This window comes from Taurulus bubalis, assembly GCF_910589615.1.
Source record: "Taurulus bubalis genome assembly, chromosome: 11".
Classification (NCBI taxonomy): domain Eukaryota; kingdom Metazoa; phylum Chordata; class Actinopteri; order Perciformes; family Cottidae; genus Taurulus; species Taurulus bubalis.
In genome coordinates, this window is record NC_136599.1 from 23,146,805 (window position 1) to 23,160,098 (window position 13,294).

Here is a 13,294-nt window from a genome sequence, read left to right on the forward strand (position 1 = left end):
GAAGAACCTGCTGTGAAAGTTTTCTTTTTTTTCTTCATCTTTTAATCCATACACCTAAGTTGTGCGTTTCTTTACTACCGAATCTTTAATGTGTTCTTCTGTTGTACTTTTTCGGGGAGAGGTTTCAATAATTCTAGCCAGAGGCGGTTCCAACGGTAACTACAGTATACCTTTGCTTGGTTCTCTGTCTTACTTTTAAATTACAGCCTCGGGAGTTGGGAGACCTTTACACAGTTCTGAAGTAAAGCCCCTCCATACGCCCACGCCTCTTACCGGTCTTTGAAGCTTCGGCCATAACCCCTCTATTAAATAATGAATTTGGAGAGCACCATGTCTGCTCGTTGATCCGACACACATTGCCTGTGGGTGGGTTGAGCAGTGGCTGCGTCCGCCTCGCTGGCTTCCACACTCAAGTAAAGGTTTAAGTTAAGATGTGAGATAGCTGATGAGCTCCTTTCTAATGTGAATGCAGCATAAAAAGCCAAACCACTGTATTTGCCGCACGTGTTCTTTTTCATAAAGGCGTTCCAAAAGGATCAGTCGGGCTGGAATTGAAAGTTTAGTGTGACCCTGAGTCCATGAAAGACGGCTCGAGAAACTGGCGACCATCAGCAAGTCCCGGCGTTCTTGTTGTCCCCTCAGGGGAGAGAGATAGCACATACCTCATGTTAAAGCAATCAGCTGGGTGATACAGTGCAGTTTGTAAGCCCTCCTTCAAGTCTCTGGATGGACTCTGGAGGACCAGAGGGCAGCCACGCACACATACACACACACACACACACACACACACACCCCCTCGGTATCCTGAGGGAAGTCCCGCTCGCACTCCGGTCTGATGAGTGGCAGCACTTTTAAATTGCCGGTGACTGGAGGGATCACGCTGAAATTGCTGATCGTTGGTGGGGGGGTGGAGTGATGGCAAAAATGCAGCACGTGCGTTGATTTAATGGGATCCCTCGAGGGTCTGTGCTTCACACTTTACCCCATTTACGAGTCCCTGGTGGTATCACCGCACAGCCAACAGCAGGTTTACTCTGTGTGTGTGTGTGTGTGTGTGTGTGTGTGTGTGTGTGTGTGTGTGGGGGTGTGGGTGTTGTCAAACTTGGTCGTCTGTATGCCATGCACACTCCTGCAGACGTCTGCCTGGCGCGTGATTCAGACGGGCCTATTAGGGGAGTTTTCTCTGCTAATCGGCACTTATCAGGGCCCGGATTATGTGATTAAGGAGATGTGATGGGAAAATTGATTGGAAGGCCACCTTGACAGATGTTTTACTCAGCAATTCACTTTAGGCTGTCCGGCTCCAAGGGTTGCCAGGCTACAGGGGGATGACCTGTGGATGAGCACAGCGGGTTGGGCTTCCTAGTGTTTTTTTTTCTAGCCGCTTCTCTTCGATCGCATTTTCTATTTCATCCAGTTTTAGCCACGCGAGCATCATGGCGGTCAGTCTGACAACACTTTGGACCACACTGGAATACCTCAACAGCTACGAAATGAACTGCCACGGCATTTAGTCTGAGGCGTTCATGTATTGTACCGTCTGCAGGGGGATCCATCATAACGACTAAGCAAACGCGTTGTGCTTCAGTCTGCATGCAACCAAAGAAGCAGAACTGAAGGCAGACATTGCTAGCAAACTACGTTTTATGGGATGATGTCGGAGAGATGATTTGTATTTGTAATCACGTACTGTAACATCGGGGCTAACTGCCTCTAACCTGCAACACACAAAACAATGCTGCTCCTTTATTTCAGTTTCTACTCCGGGAGAATGATGACTTTTTGCTTGCTACCTGTTGGGTTTAGCCTCAGACTTTTACCATTGTCTCATGTGTCGAAAATACCCGACACATGTGTTCGTATCCTCTCTACAGGGTTCTCCTTTTAAAATAAATCAAATGGAAACAGTATGCATGTACACGTACTAACATGCATACAGTGCATCCATAACTAACAGTATATCAGCGAGTGGCATTACCATCAGGTTCATCTAATAAATTATAGCACGCCTCCTTGTCGAAATGAATTATCAATGTCCTTGCATATGTATCTGCAAAGACAATCTCTATCATTGAAATTAGCATTGAAGGTCTCAATTTTTTAATCAAGGTTAATGTAACAAATTTAGTCGTGAATAATAGCTTTGCGTACTTGCGTGGCATTTCTGCGTGGCTCTCTTGAGGCAACGGATACAGAGGAATCTATGGTGCTCCACCACGTGGTGTTGCACAATTGTAATTTGCCTGTGCACAAGTATACTACTAATAATACCAGAATTTTGCATATGAAATCCTCTGCTGAAAAGACACGTCTTATCATATAATGGAAATTAGCTTGTCATTTAATAAAGAGTCCTCGTTTGTTGTGCTTCCACGGAAAACTGGAAGGTCAAAAGGAAATTAATATCCGTTCATATTTGAATCTTTACATGCAGACAAAAGAATAACTTATGCTAATCTTTATCTTCTTCTCTATAAAGCTTTTAACTCATTTAAAGTTGCAACAAAGCTACTCTGTATTTCAGACCATCATCCATCCTTTCTTCTGCAAATTGCGTGCTGGATTCAATGAATAAATACACGGCTCTGCAGGTATACATCACCTTGTTTAAAGTGCTGTCTTTCCATATTGTGCTTGATTGCAATTTTCCCCTGTATGTTTTTACATAATGATCAATGGTCGGTCTTCTGCTGAGCCAGTGGAAATATAATAGTTTATTGGCTGAGGTCGAGATGAAGGTCATCACTTTGGTCATTCAGGTGTAATGTTACATGCTTTTTAAATCTAATCTAATCGGGGATTTTCCTGAGGTGGAGCAGCAGGATGCAGATATATATGTATGTGTATGGGAACTGGATCAAAGTGGACAAGAGGCGATGATGACTTGCTGTGAACTGGAATTTAATGCCTTTTTTTGTTTTTGGTGGACGCATTAACAATTCAGAAATACAAAAACAATCCGCCGGCTGTCGCTACCTCCGTTTTTAAACTGGAGCGAAGATGCTGTTATCATGTGGAACCAGACGACCTCAGTGGTACCGGGGCACGATAGCGCTGGTAAAGGGGCTGAAAACCCTCACATTTTAGGCTAAATTTTGGCGACGGAAAACTGGCATGGCAATTTTGAGCCTCCCCTTGACGGACATTTTATGATAATCACATGCAGCTTGGAGCAAAAACCATGCAGTTGTTAGAATTCAGTATAGATGTGGTATTTTTACTTCCACAAACTAGAGAGCCGTGGCATTCAGAGGACGTGTGGCTTCACAGAAGTTTCCAGACAGAAGCACTTGACATTCAATTGGTGAAAAAATGCAATTCTTACAGAAATCTCCAAATGTAAAAAGTTTTTTAAACCAAATCACAGCATGGATTTTTCTGTGGTGTTCCTCAAGGTCTTGGTGTCTAGATGTAAATCCTGAATAGTACAAAAAAAACAGATACATTTAGCTCCAAATATGTGTAATAATTGGAATCAATCCAAACATTGCTGCAACAATTTATGAGACATAAAACAGCGCAGCAATTTCCTTCTTATAATTCCATCATAATATTATATCTGATCATTTGTGTCAATATACGGCAGCACAATTAACCTTTCCTTAATAGTTTTAACAGTTTGTACAGAACCAATAGTCTCATCGTCTGTTAATTTTTAGCTGTTGCAGATATTAAAAAGATGAATTAAGCAAAGTAGCAAAAGTCATGCATTAAATCTAAATTAACAAAATGTGATGTAATTAAGGAAAGTCTGGAGCTTTTCCATAATAAAGTCAGCCTCATGTATGCAATAATAATGTTAATAGTTTTTTCAATAATAATTACAACAATAATACTCTTCAATGTATAGTAAAGGGTGAACCACATTTGTATTGTCAAAATATGCAACACCTTGGGGAATGGTATCTTTCCCTAATGGTGTAATGATTAAACATTTTCCATCAACACTTCTCTGCTCGTTGGCATCGCTCTGGATGCGTTTCTCTTTTGTCATAAATATTCAGAAGTGATTTCACCATCAGCCTTTCACTCCTTCTGTCCGCCGCTGCCGGAAACCTTCACCTCGCTAAGAACAGCTTTTTTTCCTTCTTTTTCTTCAGCACTTTGAAAGCTAGTCCATGTCCTTCCCCGCCGTGACTGTATTGCATGGTACACGGTTTTCTTTATTCCAGAGAATAATACAAATGTCTCCAAAATAATTATGTGGCAGTTATTTATTTATATTCACCTTAAACTTTAAATATAAATTCCTAGAAAGAATTATTATGGTCTTGAAAGTCATAATGGACCAAAACAAAAAAAGAAAGAAATCAGGCCGCTCATTCCACTACTATTCTACTCATTTATGAAGCAATATGAAAAAATTGGCTCGGGTTGAGGGGAAGGAAAGGCTATGCATGACCGGAGAGAGTGACTTTAAATTCCTCCCTGTTAACGGCAAAGTGCTGTGGTAGCAACAAAAGAAAGAGTGAATGACGTGTTGATTTAACCACTATAGGATTAGAAAATCACAGAGCTGTACGTGCGCTTACCTACGTGCTGCCCCTGCAAAACACAACGCCACACCTGAACAAACACGCACAACTCGGGTCGCACTGAAACTTGAATATTTTACATTGACATTGTAGCAGGAACGTTCAAATTGAGTCTTGCGTTCTCACAAAAAAATGTTTTTCCTGAGTCTTGCTTTTTCTGTGGTGTTAGCTGCAGTGGTCACACTCTATTCTTCTTTGTTTTGTTTTTTTGTTTAATTTTCTATAAAGGTTATAGTGTGGGCTATAACACTCAATGTCAAAATAGAGTGGTACGGAAGGACTTTTTTTTGCTGTTGGCCTTTTGCCCTCATAAAGAATTTATATGCTCAATAGAATCAACGAGAGATATTTCATCTTGTTTCTCCGTGAGTGGCCTTTTGATAACCTGTGACATGACCAAGGCGTGTGACTCGTAGTACCTTTTAAAAAAAACGATAAACCATCCTTTTTTTAAAGAAATAAGACAGTGTTCTGTAAGTGTTTGTTGACTCCCTGTCCTTTAATTGGTGAGCTTCTAGATCATTCCAGCCAGCCAAGGAGGAAGAAAGAGTCCCACAGATCCCAGTATACACACCAGCACAAACATCCAGAGGAATATCCTGTCAATGACCATGGCCACATACTTCCAGTCTTCTTTCACCTAGCAGAGAAGAGACACAGCAGAGGGGGACATTTCAAAATTTCACGCCACCTTTCTTTTTACCAGCTGTCAGTTTTCACCCTTCATTGATTTCTCTCGAATGGCTGGTTTTTTTCATTATGAGGCGGCTATCGCCTAAATGTCAGTCAATTCTTGCTCGTCTCTCTTATGAAATATTCAAGGTCAAATTACCGAGGTCGCATTGTCCCAAAGACGGGGCTTTTCTGAGTAGAGATAGCAAGTACATTGTAGTCCTGACAATGACTGGTGTCAATGGATGCAACAACCTTTTTTCAATTTCTTTTATTTTAGAATAATTGTACACATTTTCGAGCTTCTGCTCCCATTCCACAGAGACAGCTTTCATTCTTTTGCGAGCGACTCAGCAATTACCACTGAACCAGTGCTGTACTGTGTGCTAAAAAAATATTTTTGCTTTCTGAGCTTTGTAACTTTTTGGTGCGACGTGAGGTAAAGTCTCATTAAACTGTCACTTGTATGATGCTCCTTCACTCTGGGAAACTAAATTATGTAATGCAAGTAATTACGCTTATACACTGAGAATTTTCACAGATGATTACAGATTGGACATTGATATTTTTCCTTATTAAAATATCAGCTCAGATTTCCGTTGACAGCCCTATTGCATGTGCTGAGGGGAGTTTGTCAGATTACAAAGTGTAATCTGACAAACTCATTGAAGCATCTTTAACCATAAGGAGCTCTGTTGGACTTTCTTCTTTCCAAAATATGAGCACTTCATGGATATTTAGATACTATTATGTAATTTATCAAGGATTTACTGATTATTTAAATGAAGGTAATGTTTCAACTCACCGAGAAATCTGCATCCTCCGCCCTGAGATGATCGGCGACGTACTGAACTCCCTCTATGGCCCGTTGCACAGCTGGGGAAATAGTTGGAATAACGGTGTCCTGTTGGGTACTCGCGTCTTTAGTTGACTCCCCCGTGATGGTTCCTGCCGGGTGATCTGTCGGGGCTTGTTTCTTCACCCACCCGGCGATCGCCATGAGCCCAGGCCCTTCATCGTGCAGACAGCAGTACTGGAAGCTGCGGGAGCGACACCGGTGCCCGGCTCCCAGAGGGAGCTCCCTCTGCTGGTCACACATTTGCTCCGCGCTGAGGGAGCGGCCATTTGGGGCCATCGGATTTGTTTTTTCCTTGCAAAGGCTGTGGAGTGGACCCATTGGCAAAGACGGGGGCAAGGACAATTGCGAAGAAGACGAGGCCGCCGAACTGTGCCCCCGTTGAGGTTGCTTCTCGGAGAGAACTGAATACTGACCAGATGTGGTCTGGCAGAAGATGTTGGCCTTCAGTGGGTGATCATTCCCGTTGCGGTCCTCAAGAGGCGAAGAGGGTGTAGAGGGCGAGCAGACGAGGACGCTTGGACTGTCGGATGGAGTCTTTGGGAGAGCAGTCTCCACCTGGCACATCTGTCTCAGCCCCGTCTCCAACCCCGTCCAATAGGCCAGCGAGTTGCCCGTTGCCGATATGGTGGTCGGACGGTGCATCATCTCGATGAGCTTCTTGCAGTGCTGCTTGGCTGTGCCCGGCGGACGCTTCATGAAGAGGACCCGCGGCACCATGTCCAAGAATACCCTCCGCACCCATTGAGGCATGCTGTGGGTTTGTGGCGACCGGTGATGTACGTTCAGAACAAAGACGGTAATTACGATGGAGAGCGTGACGAAGACCATGGTGAACAGCAGATATTCACCAATCAGCGGAATCACCAGCGATGTCGACGGTATGATCTCTGTGATCAGCAGGAGGAACACTGTCAGGGACAGCAGCACGGAGATGCACAAGGTGATCTTCTCTCCACATTGCGATGGCAAATAAAACACCAGCACGGTCAAGCAGGAGATAAGAAGACAGGGGATGATGAGGTTGATGGTGTAGAACAGGGGAAGCCTCCGGATAATGAAGTAGTAGGTGATGTCTGAGTAGATCTCCGTGCAGCACTCGTACTTTTTGGTGTTGTACTTGCCCACTGCATTGATGATGACCCACTCGCCGCTCTCCCAGTAGTCCATCTGGTCCACGTCGCTGGCCATGCTGATGAGGTCGATCTTGGCGCGGTCGTAGGTCCAGGAGCCGAACTTCATCTTGCAGCTCTGCTGGTCAAAAGGGAAGAAGGTGACATCTATGCTGCACGAGGACTTGTAGATGGCCGGTGGCATCCACTTTATCCGACCGTCGTGGAACAGATGTGCCTTCGTGAGGTGGGTCACCGCAAAGTCGCCATCAGCGCTGCACATAGAACGGGGTGCGAGAGGGGAGATAAGTGGGATAAAATAATTACTTCATCAAGGGTTGCATTGCATTATTCAGGCAATACCATTAAATCCACATTTTATTGTTTTCAACCACATTTAACTGGGGATTACGTTTGGTCTTTTGTTGTTGGTTGGAAAAAGCTAAGAAATTTACCATTTTTAACCGCTAACTAAAGGGAACTTCTAACAGCCCTAAGCACACTTTTAGCAAAAGATGCCATATGACCAATGACTTCCAGTTAGAGAAATACTCTGTGCACGGAATGTGCTTCAAAAATAAAGTTGCCCTGCCTCAGCCTAATAATTCCTACAAATAATTGACTGAGCCTTAGATATTTAATTCTGAGAAAGCTAAATCTTATAACTGTCATGACGCAAATTTGACCGTTGTATTGACTCTGTCGTGCCAGTTTTTCATTAACGTTTTTTCTTTTTCAGTTTGAGCTGATTTTCCTTATTTGAAGTGAAATAAATACCGGTCTACTTAGGGATGCATTTTACCTCAGGCCCCTTGAAACACATCCAATTATGCTCCATCTTCTAATTCCCAGGCTAATGTATTGCTTTGTAGCATGTACCGAGCTGTGTTTGTAACCACATCCATTAAGGCTGACCTTGTTCACATTTATTTTAGGTAAATTACTTTACGACATTGGCATAGGTTAGGCACAACAGCTGAATCTTCAAGTGTCCCCTTCCAGTCTGTTGGAATTAAATCATCACAATGTGAACATTGGCTGCTATGCGATTAGTTTTGCATTGAATGTGGAAACATTTGAGAACACAGTGTCTCTTACAGTTTCCTCACATGAAAACAAGCTATTGACACAGATCCTCACTTGTTGTAGAGGACAATGTCGGGCCTCCAGATGATCTCTGAGGGAATACGGATGGAGGTGACATTTTCGTATTCCTCCGGTTTCCAGCGCAGTTTGTAATCGTTCCACTCCTGTCGGAAAACATCCATCAAATTGTATGTACTTTGGCTTTATATTGGACTGTATCTTTAGTTTGTGTTTAATCTACATCTATATTATTACATACTTGCTTGACCCAGACGTTTGTGGTCATCATCTGGTTCTTCTCATCCTTATTTCATGGAAATAACGGGAGAAAAAAAACTCATCATTTCTTTTTTTAGAGCTTCTTTCAAAATAAGTCAACATACCCTCTATTTAAAAAGATAGATTAGTTGTGTAATATGTCAAGAAAAAACATTCTGTAATGCTATGGGCTTTGCTGCAAGTGCTGGCAAGCTGCTATCTCCAGCTCTCTCCCAGCAACATCTGAGACCAGCAGTCAGTGAACACACTCTGCAGGAGAAGACAACCGGGCATGTGAAGCAGGCCCTGCCTCCTAATTGTGTGTCAAAAACCCAGAGAAACCGTCCCACGTAGCAATGCCGGCTGCACGTAATCGATATTGAAGCTGCACCGGGGAACTTTGCATGGCTTCAAATGGCAGTTGAAGGCCTTATAAAAACGCGTTTACCTTAGTCAACAGAGACCCTGCAACATCATTTGTGTCTTTAATGCAGATAGATAAGACAAGAGGCAAGAGATAATAGAGATGTTTTTGGTTGAGACCAGCTGTGTCTGGATTTGGATATGCCAGCAATAGCATACTTGACAACTGAATTTAATTTGTGAAAATAATTCAGTCTCTTCTGTTGTGGTTTAATTTCCGCTGATAAGCGATCTGTATATTTAGATTCATCTCCCTGTCCTGGTGTAGCTTTGAGCTGGTTGCTCGTGTGTTCATGATGAATATGATACATAAGACGTAGAGAGTATTGAAACTGCATTGGACCAAAATTCATAATAATGAATCAACTTTTCAAGGGTCACACCTTGCATCTGAACTGAGCGAGGTCATATTTGCACATCAGTTTTTATGCAGTTTAATGGGCTGCAGCTGAGCAGCGTATTAGCTATCCAGCCTGCAAAGGGGCAATAACGGTGCACTTTTCCACGGTGAACGTTTGGTGGCTCATTCATTGAGTGAAGGTGCAGGACGCGACGTATGGTCATGTTTGTAAGTTAGATAAGAAGTAGAAAGCAGGAGGGCTGGGGTGTAGCCGGCTGCTGTCTGGTTGTTGTAAATGTCTACCTATGAGCACAGTTGGCAGAAATAAAAATGTCAGCGTTGTACGTTTCTGCAAACCACCAACATTCTGTGTGTATTCCGTCACTAAGTGACGTAGTGCAGCAGAGAAAGAAACGTAGTTTATCGAGTGACTGTTCTTGTAAATTACGTGATAATAATAACGAGTACAACTCGCAAAAAGTCCACTACGGGTGAAGCAAACACACAACAAACACACGACTTTCACCCAGGAGACCGCTGCTCGTGTCCCATGTGAGACTAAAACTAAACTTTGACTTATGTACTATTGTTGTGTAGCATTGATACGATTGTTACGTAACGCGAGAAAGTCTATCAGTCGTGCTTGTTGCTTATTTACGCTAGTTACGTGACACGGATATAAAAGCATATTTATAAAACGTATTTTTCGTTCAGAAACGTTGAGATTCAAAGTGTGATGGACGCCATTGCAAGTTATTTTTTTCCTTTTGGTTCATGATTTTTTTCTTCAGAGGAGACCACAGGGCAAGTGATTCACAGAGAATATATGTATTCTGTAGCAGTAGAAAAACAAAATCAAAAGGAATTTATTTTGGTTGGCCCTTACTATTGATATCCAGGGTTGGTGAAACGTAGCAATGCTGTGAGGTTTTACTCACCACATCAATGAGCTGGGCAATAGACAGTCCAAAGTGGACTAACACTGTGTCTGAAGTGTTTGCCACAGGCCGGGAGAGCTTATTGTAATGTGCGAACAGATCCTGGAGCAGCCTCTCTTCAGCGTGGGCACGAGGTCGAACTTGGAAACAAACTGAAGGAGAGAAGAGATTAGACACAGAAGGAAAGCTTGGATCAATTACAACGACCGTTTTTTTCCCTCGCCCTTATGTCATTAAATGGCTTTTTAGAACTTCAAAACAATACATTTGCTCAAGACTGCACATAAATGCTGCTCCTTTGTGCTAATTTATGAGCGCGGCCTTGATTTGTTTCTCTTTCTCTCAAAATAGAAGCCACGATTTCAAATGCATAATATTAATACTGATTATATTTTCTCCAATACATTCATCTTTAATGACTTTAACTGATCCATGCCGCCGAGAAGGATTCACTGTACAGAGTGTAATCTACAAGGAGGGTGACCTCTATTATACATGTGGCATTTGGTTACAAGGGACTGTATCTGAGTGATGAGGGGAGGGGTGGAGATGAGAGGAGGAAAAAGCGGAAGCACGAATCCGAGTCTGAGGACATCCGCTGTGTCTCTGAACAGCACAGACGTGCTGATGGAGCGATCCGTCGAGACGTCTCCCCCCTCCCTCGCCCTCTCTCACCCTCTCTGCCTCTCTGTCTCCAGCCCACCCCGCATTGAGGATGACCCAACAAGGTCTCTGAACCATTAAAAAAAGGGACGGAGATCGTCCCGAGACACGTCCAGCACAATGTCTTTTGTATTCTAAGCCTTTTCATTTTTCTGATTGAATTAGGCATTTTTTCTATTATGGCCATAGCGAGTCTGTGCAGGTAATTCAATGGCACAGCAATTCATCATAGGCTGGGATTTTGTTTCACCAGCCTCACTGATATATCATTATTCCTGGCACTTCTGCATATATCAATGTCCTTCTTGTCTGGGTGCATATTGTTTATAGTTTTTACTGCATATTGCACAAAACATTAAATTGTACCTATCTATTTATCTTGAAGAAAGATGCTGTTCCAACTTGTATTCTTGAAACAAGGACACAGATGTTGCTGTTCCTCTCGGGTTCTCCCACCTACTCAATCAAAGCTGAAGGGCTGTCCTTCAGTTGCCGGAAAAACTGGCATCCTCAGTTTGTAAAAGGCTTGGGATCAATATCGTATTAAATGGATACAGTTTATTTTTCTCACCACGTCTTTTACGTCCCTTTCTGCCTTAATGTGGTCGACATGTCCAGATGCTCAACAACCTTGAAATGTCTACACGTTTTATGCAGATGGAAGAAACCGACACAGGTGCCTTTATTTCATCACGTCACCTTGGAGCGATATCTGTTGAATGCAAATGGTATTAAATAAATAGGGACGGTCCTAAGCAGCCTCGCCACTAATGGGTTTAGATGGGGGAGCTCGCAGGGTGCCATGACTTTGACAATGTGGGGGTCAGAGCAGTAATGTGTGCAGGAGAAAATAGGTGACTATTGCACAATGGGCTTCACGAATAACTGTGAATAGCCCCGGCACAGACTGGGATGCTACCAGTCACTCAGAATGGAGAAACCTGAACCTTTTCATCCCAGTCGGCTGACACATACTTACTCAAATGTCTCTTTTCCTATTTTTGTCAGAGTATCCAGTTCCTTCATCCTTTAAATCATGCCATTCCCCTAACTGCTTCTCATTGATGGCATCTGTTCCCATATTTACTCATGCGCGCGATCAAAATTAAACTAAATTAATTATATAAATCATCCAGAAAAGTTAACAAAATCTGGTCAAAAAAAATAAAAATAATTCGATCTACTTAGTTATCTAGATGTGTCAGAGACCCAGTTCTGTCCTCGTTTGATCAATGAACTCTCGGAGGCCAATAGTGCATGAGCATCACTTTCTATACCAGTGAGTCCCGCTCAGGCAAAGCTTTGTTGCCAGGTCACTAAGCAACGGAGGCAGCTTCTACCTCCTGGTCTAATAAAAACTATGGCGAGCAACAAAGTGTGTCTGTCTTGAAGGTTGTTTGTTTCAGTTGTCAGTGATTGAATTCTCCAGTAAAACAAAATACTTGCCTTTCTCATGCAATACTGACACTGCATCTTTATTAGAGATCGCACAAAAATGAGCATTGTATTGTATGTATCGGTATACTTTATTGTTTTAAATAAAGAGCTGATGAACAGTATAGGCATCAACTTTGATGAATACAAAATAAATAAAATGTGATGTGTAAAAGTTGACATACCCCTGCTCTCCCAATAAATATAGACCAGCCTCCCTTGAGCATATATTTAAAAATCCACAAGCCTCCCTCTTTCCTGACGCCCCGTCATCCCCGCCCCCAATCACGACGATAACGAAAAATTAGACTGTAACTGGCAGTAAGGGAAATGACTTACCTTGTGGGGGAAGAGTGAAGAAAAGTACGCTCAGACACTTGTATACATCCATTGCGAACTCCCTCCCGACTTCTGCTGGACCTCAGTCCCGGGGGTCAGTCATGCGTCCTGAAACGGTCGTCAGGAGGTTTCAGATGAGGGGAAACAGACAGATGGAGAGGTCACGTCGGTCTGTGTCAGCCCCGGGCCCGGCGTTCCTCCATCTGTCCATCTCTTCAGTTGGTCTTCTGTCCGGTCCAGAGTGTCCAGTCTGAAGGACCCCAGACCTGCAGTTCAGTCTCCTTGATCCAACACTTGATCGTCCCTCCTCACTCCGCTGGAATCCTTCATACAAGTGTGCCTTCTCCCTCTCTTCTCCACCCTCCCTGCCTCCATTACTCCCTCCCTCGCCTCTCATCTCTCCGCCTCCTCACCTCATCTCCCTTTCTCTCTGTCTCTGTCGCTCTCTCTCTCTCACACATACACACTCACCTCATTTCTCTCTTTGCATTCTCTTTCCCTCCCACTTATTTGCTTTTCTCCCAGTTACACTTTTCTGTCTCTACTTCATTTTTTTACCCCCATGAAAAACAGTGAACTTTTTTGACTGTCTCTTTGTGTGTGTGTGCGTGTGTTTGTGTGTGTTGGTGTGTTAGGGA

The 13,294-nt window shown here is 43.2% G+C and overlaps 1 protein-coding gene across 1 annotated transcript; it reads right to left on the bottom strand.

Moving 5' to 3' along the window:
- Positions 1-5,049: 5,049 nt before the first annotated feature.
- chrna4b (cholinergic receptor, nicotinic, alpha 4b) lies at positions 5,050-12,708 on the bottom strand (the record flags this gene model as incomplete). The annotated part of the gene is made up of 6 exons (XM_079226294.1): positions 5,050-5,175; positions 6,013-7,450; positions 8,316-8,425; positions 8,521-8,565; positions 10,221-10,372; positions 12,657-12,708. The coding sequence occupies 6 exons, from the start codon at positions 12,706-12,708 to the stop codon at positions 5,050-5,052; spliced, it is 1,923 nt and encodes a 640-aa protein (XP_079082420.1).
- Positions 12,709-13,294: the final 586 nt, after the last annotated feature.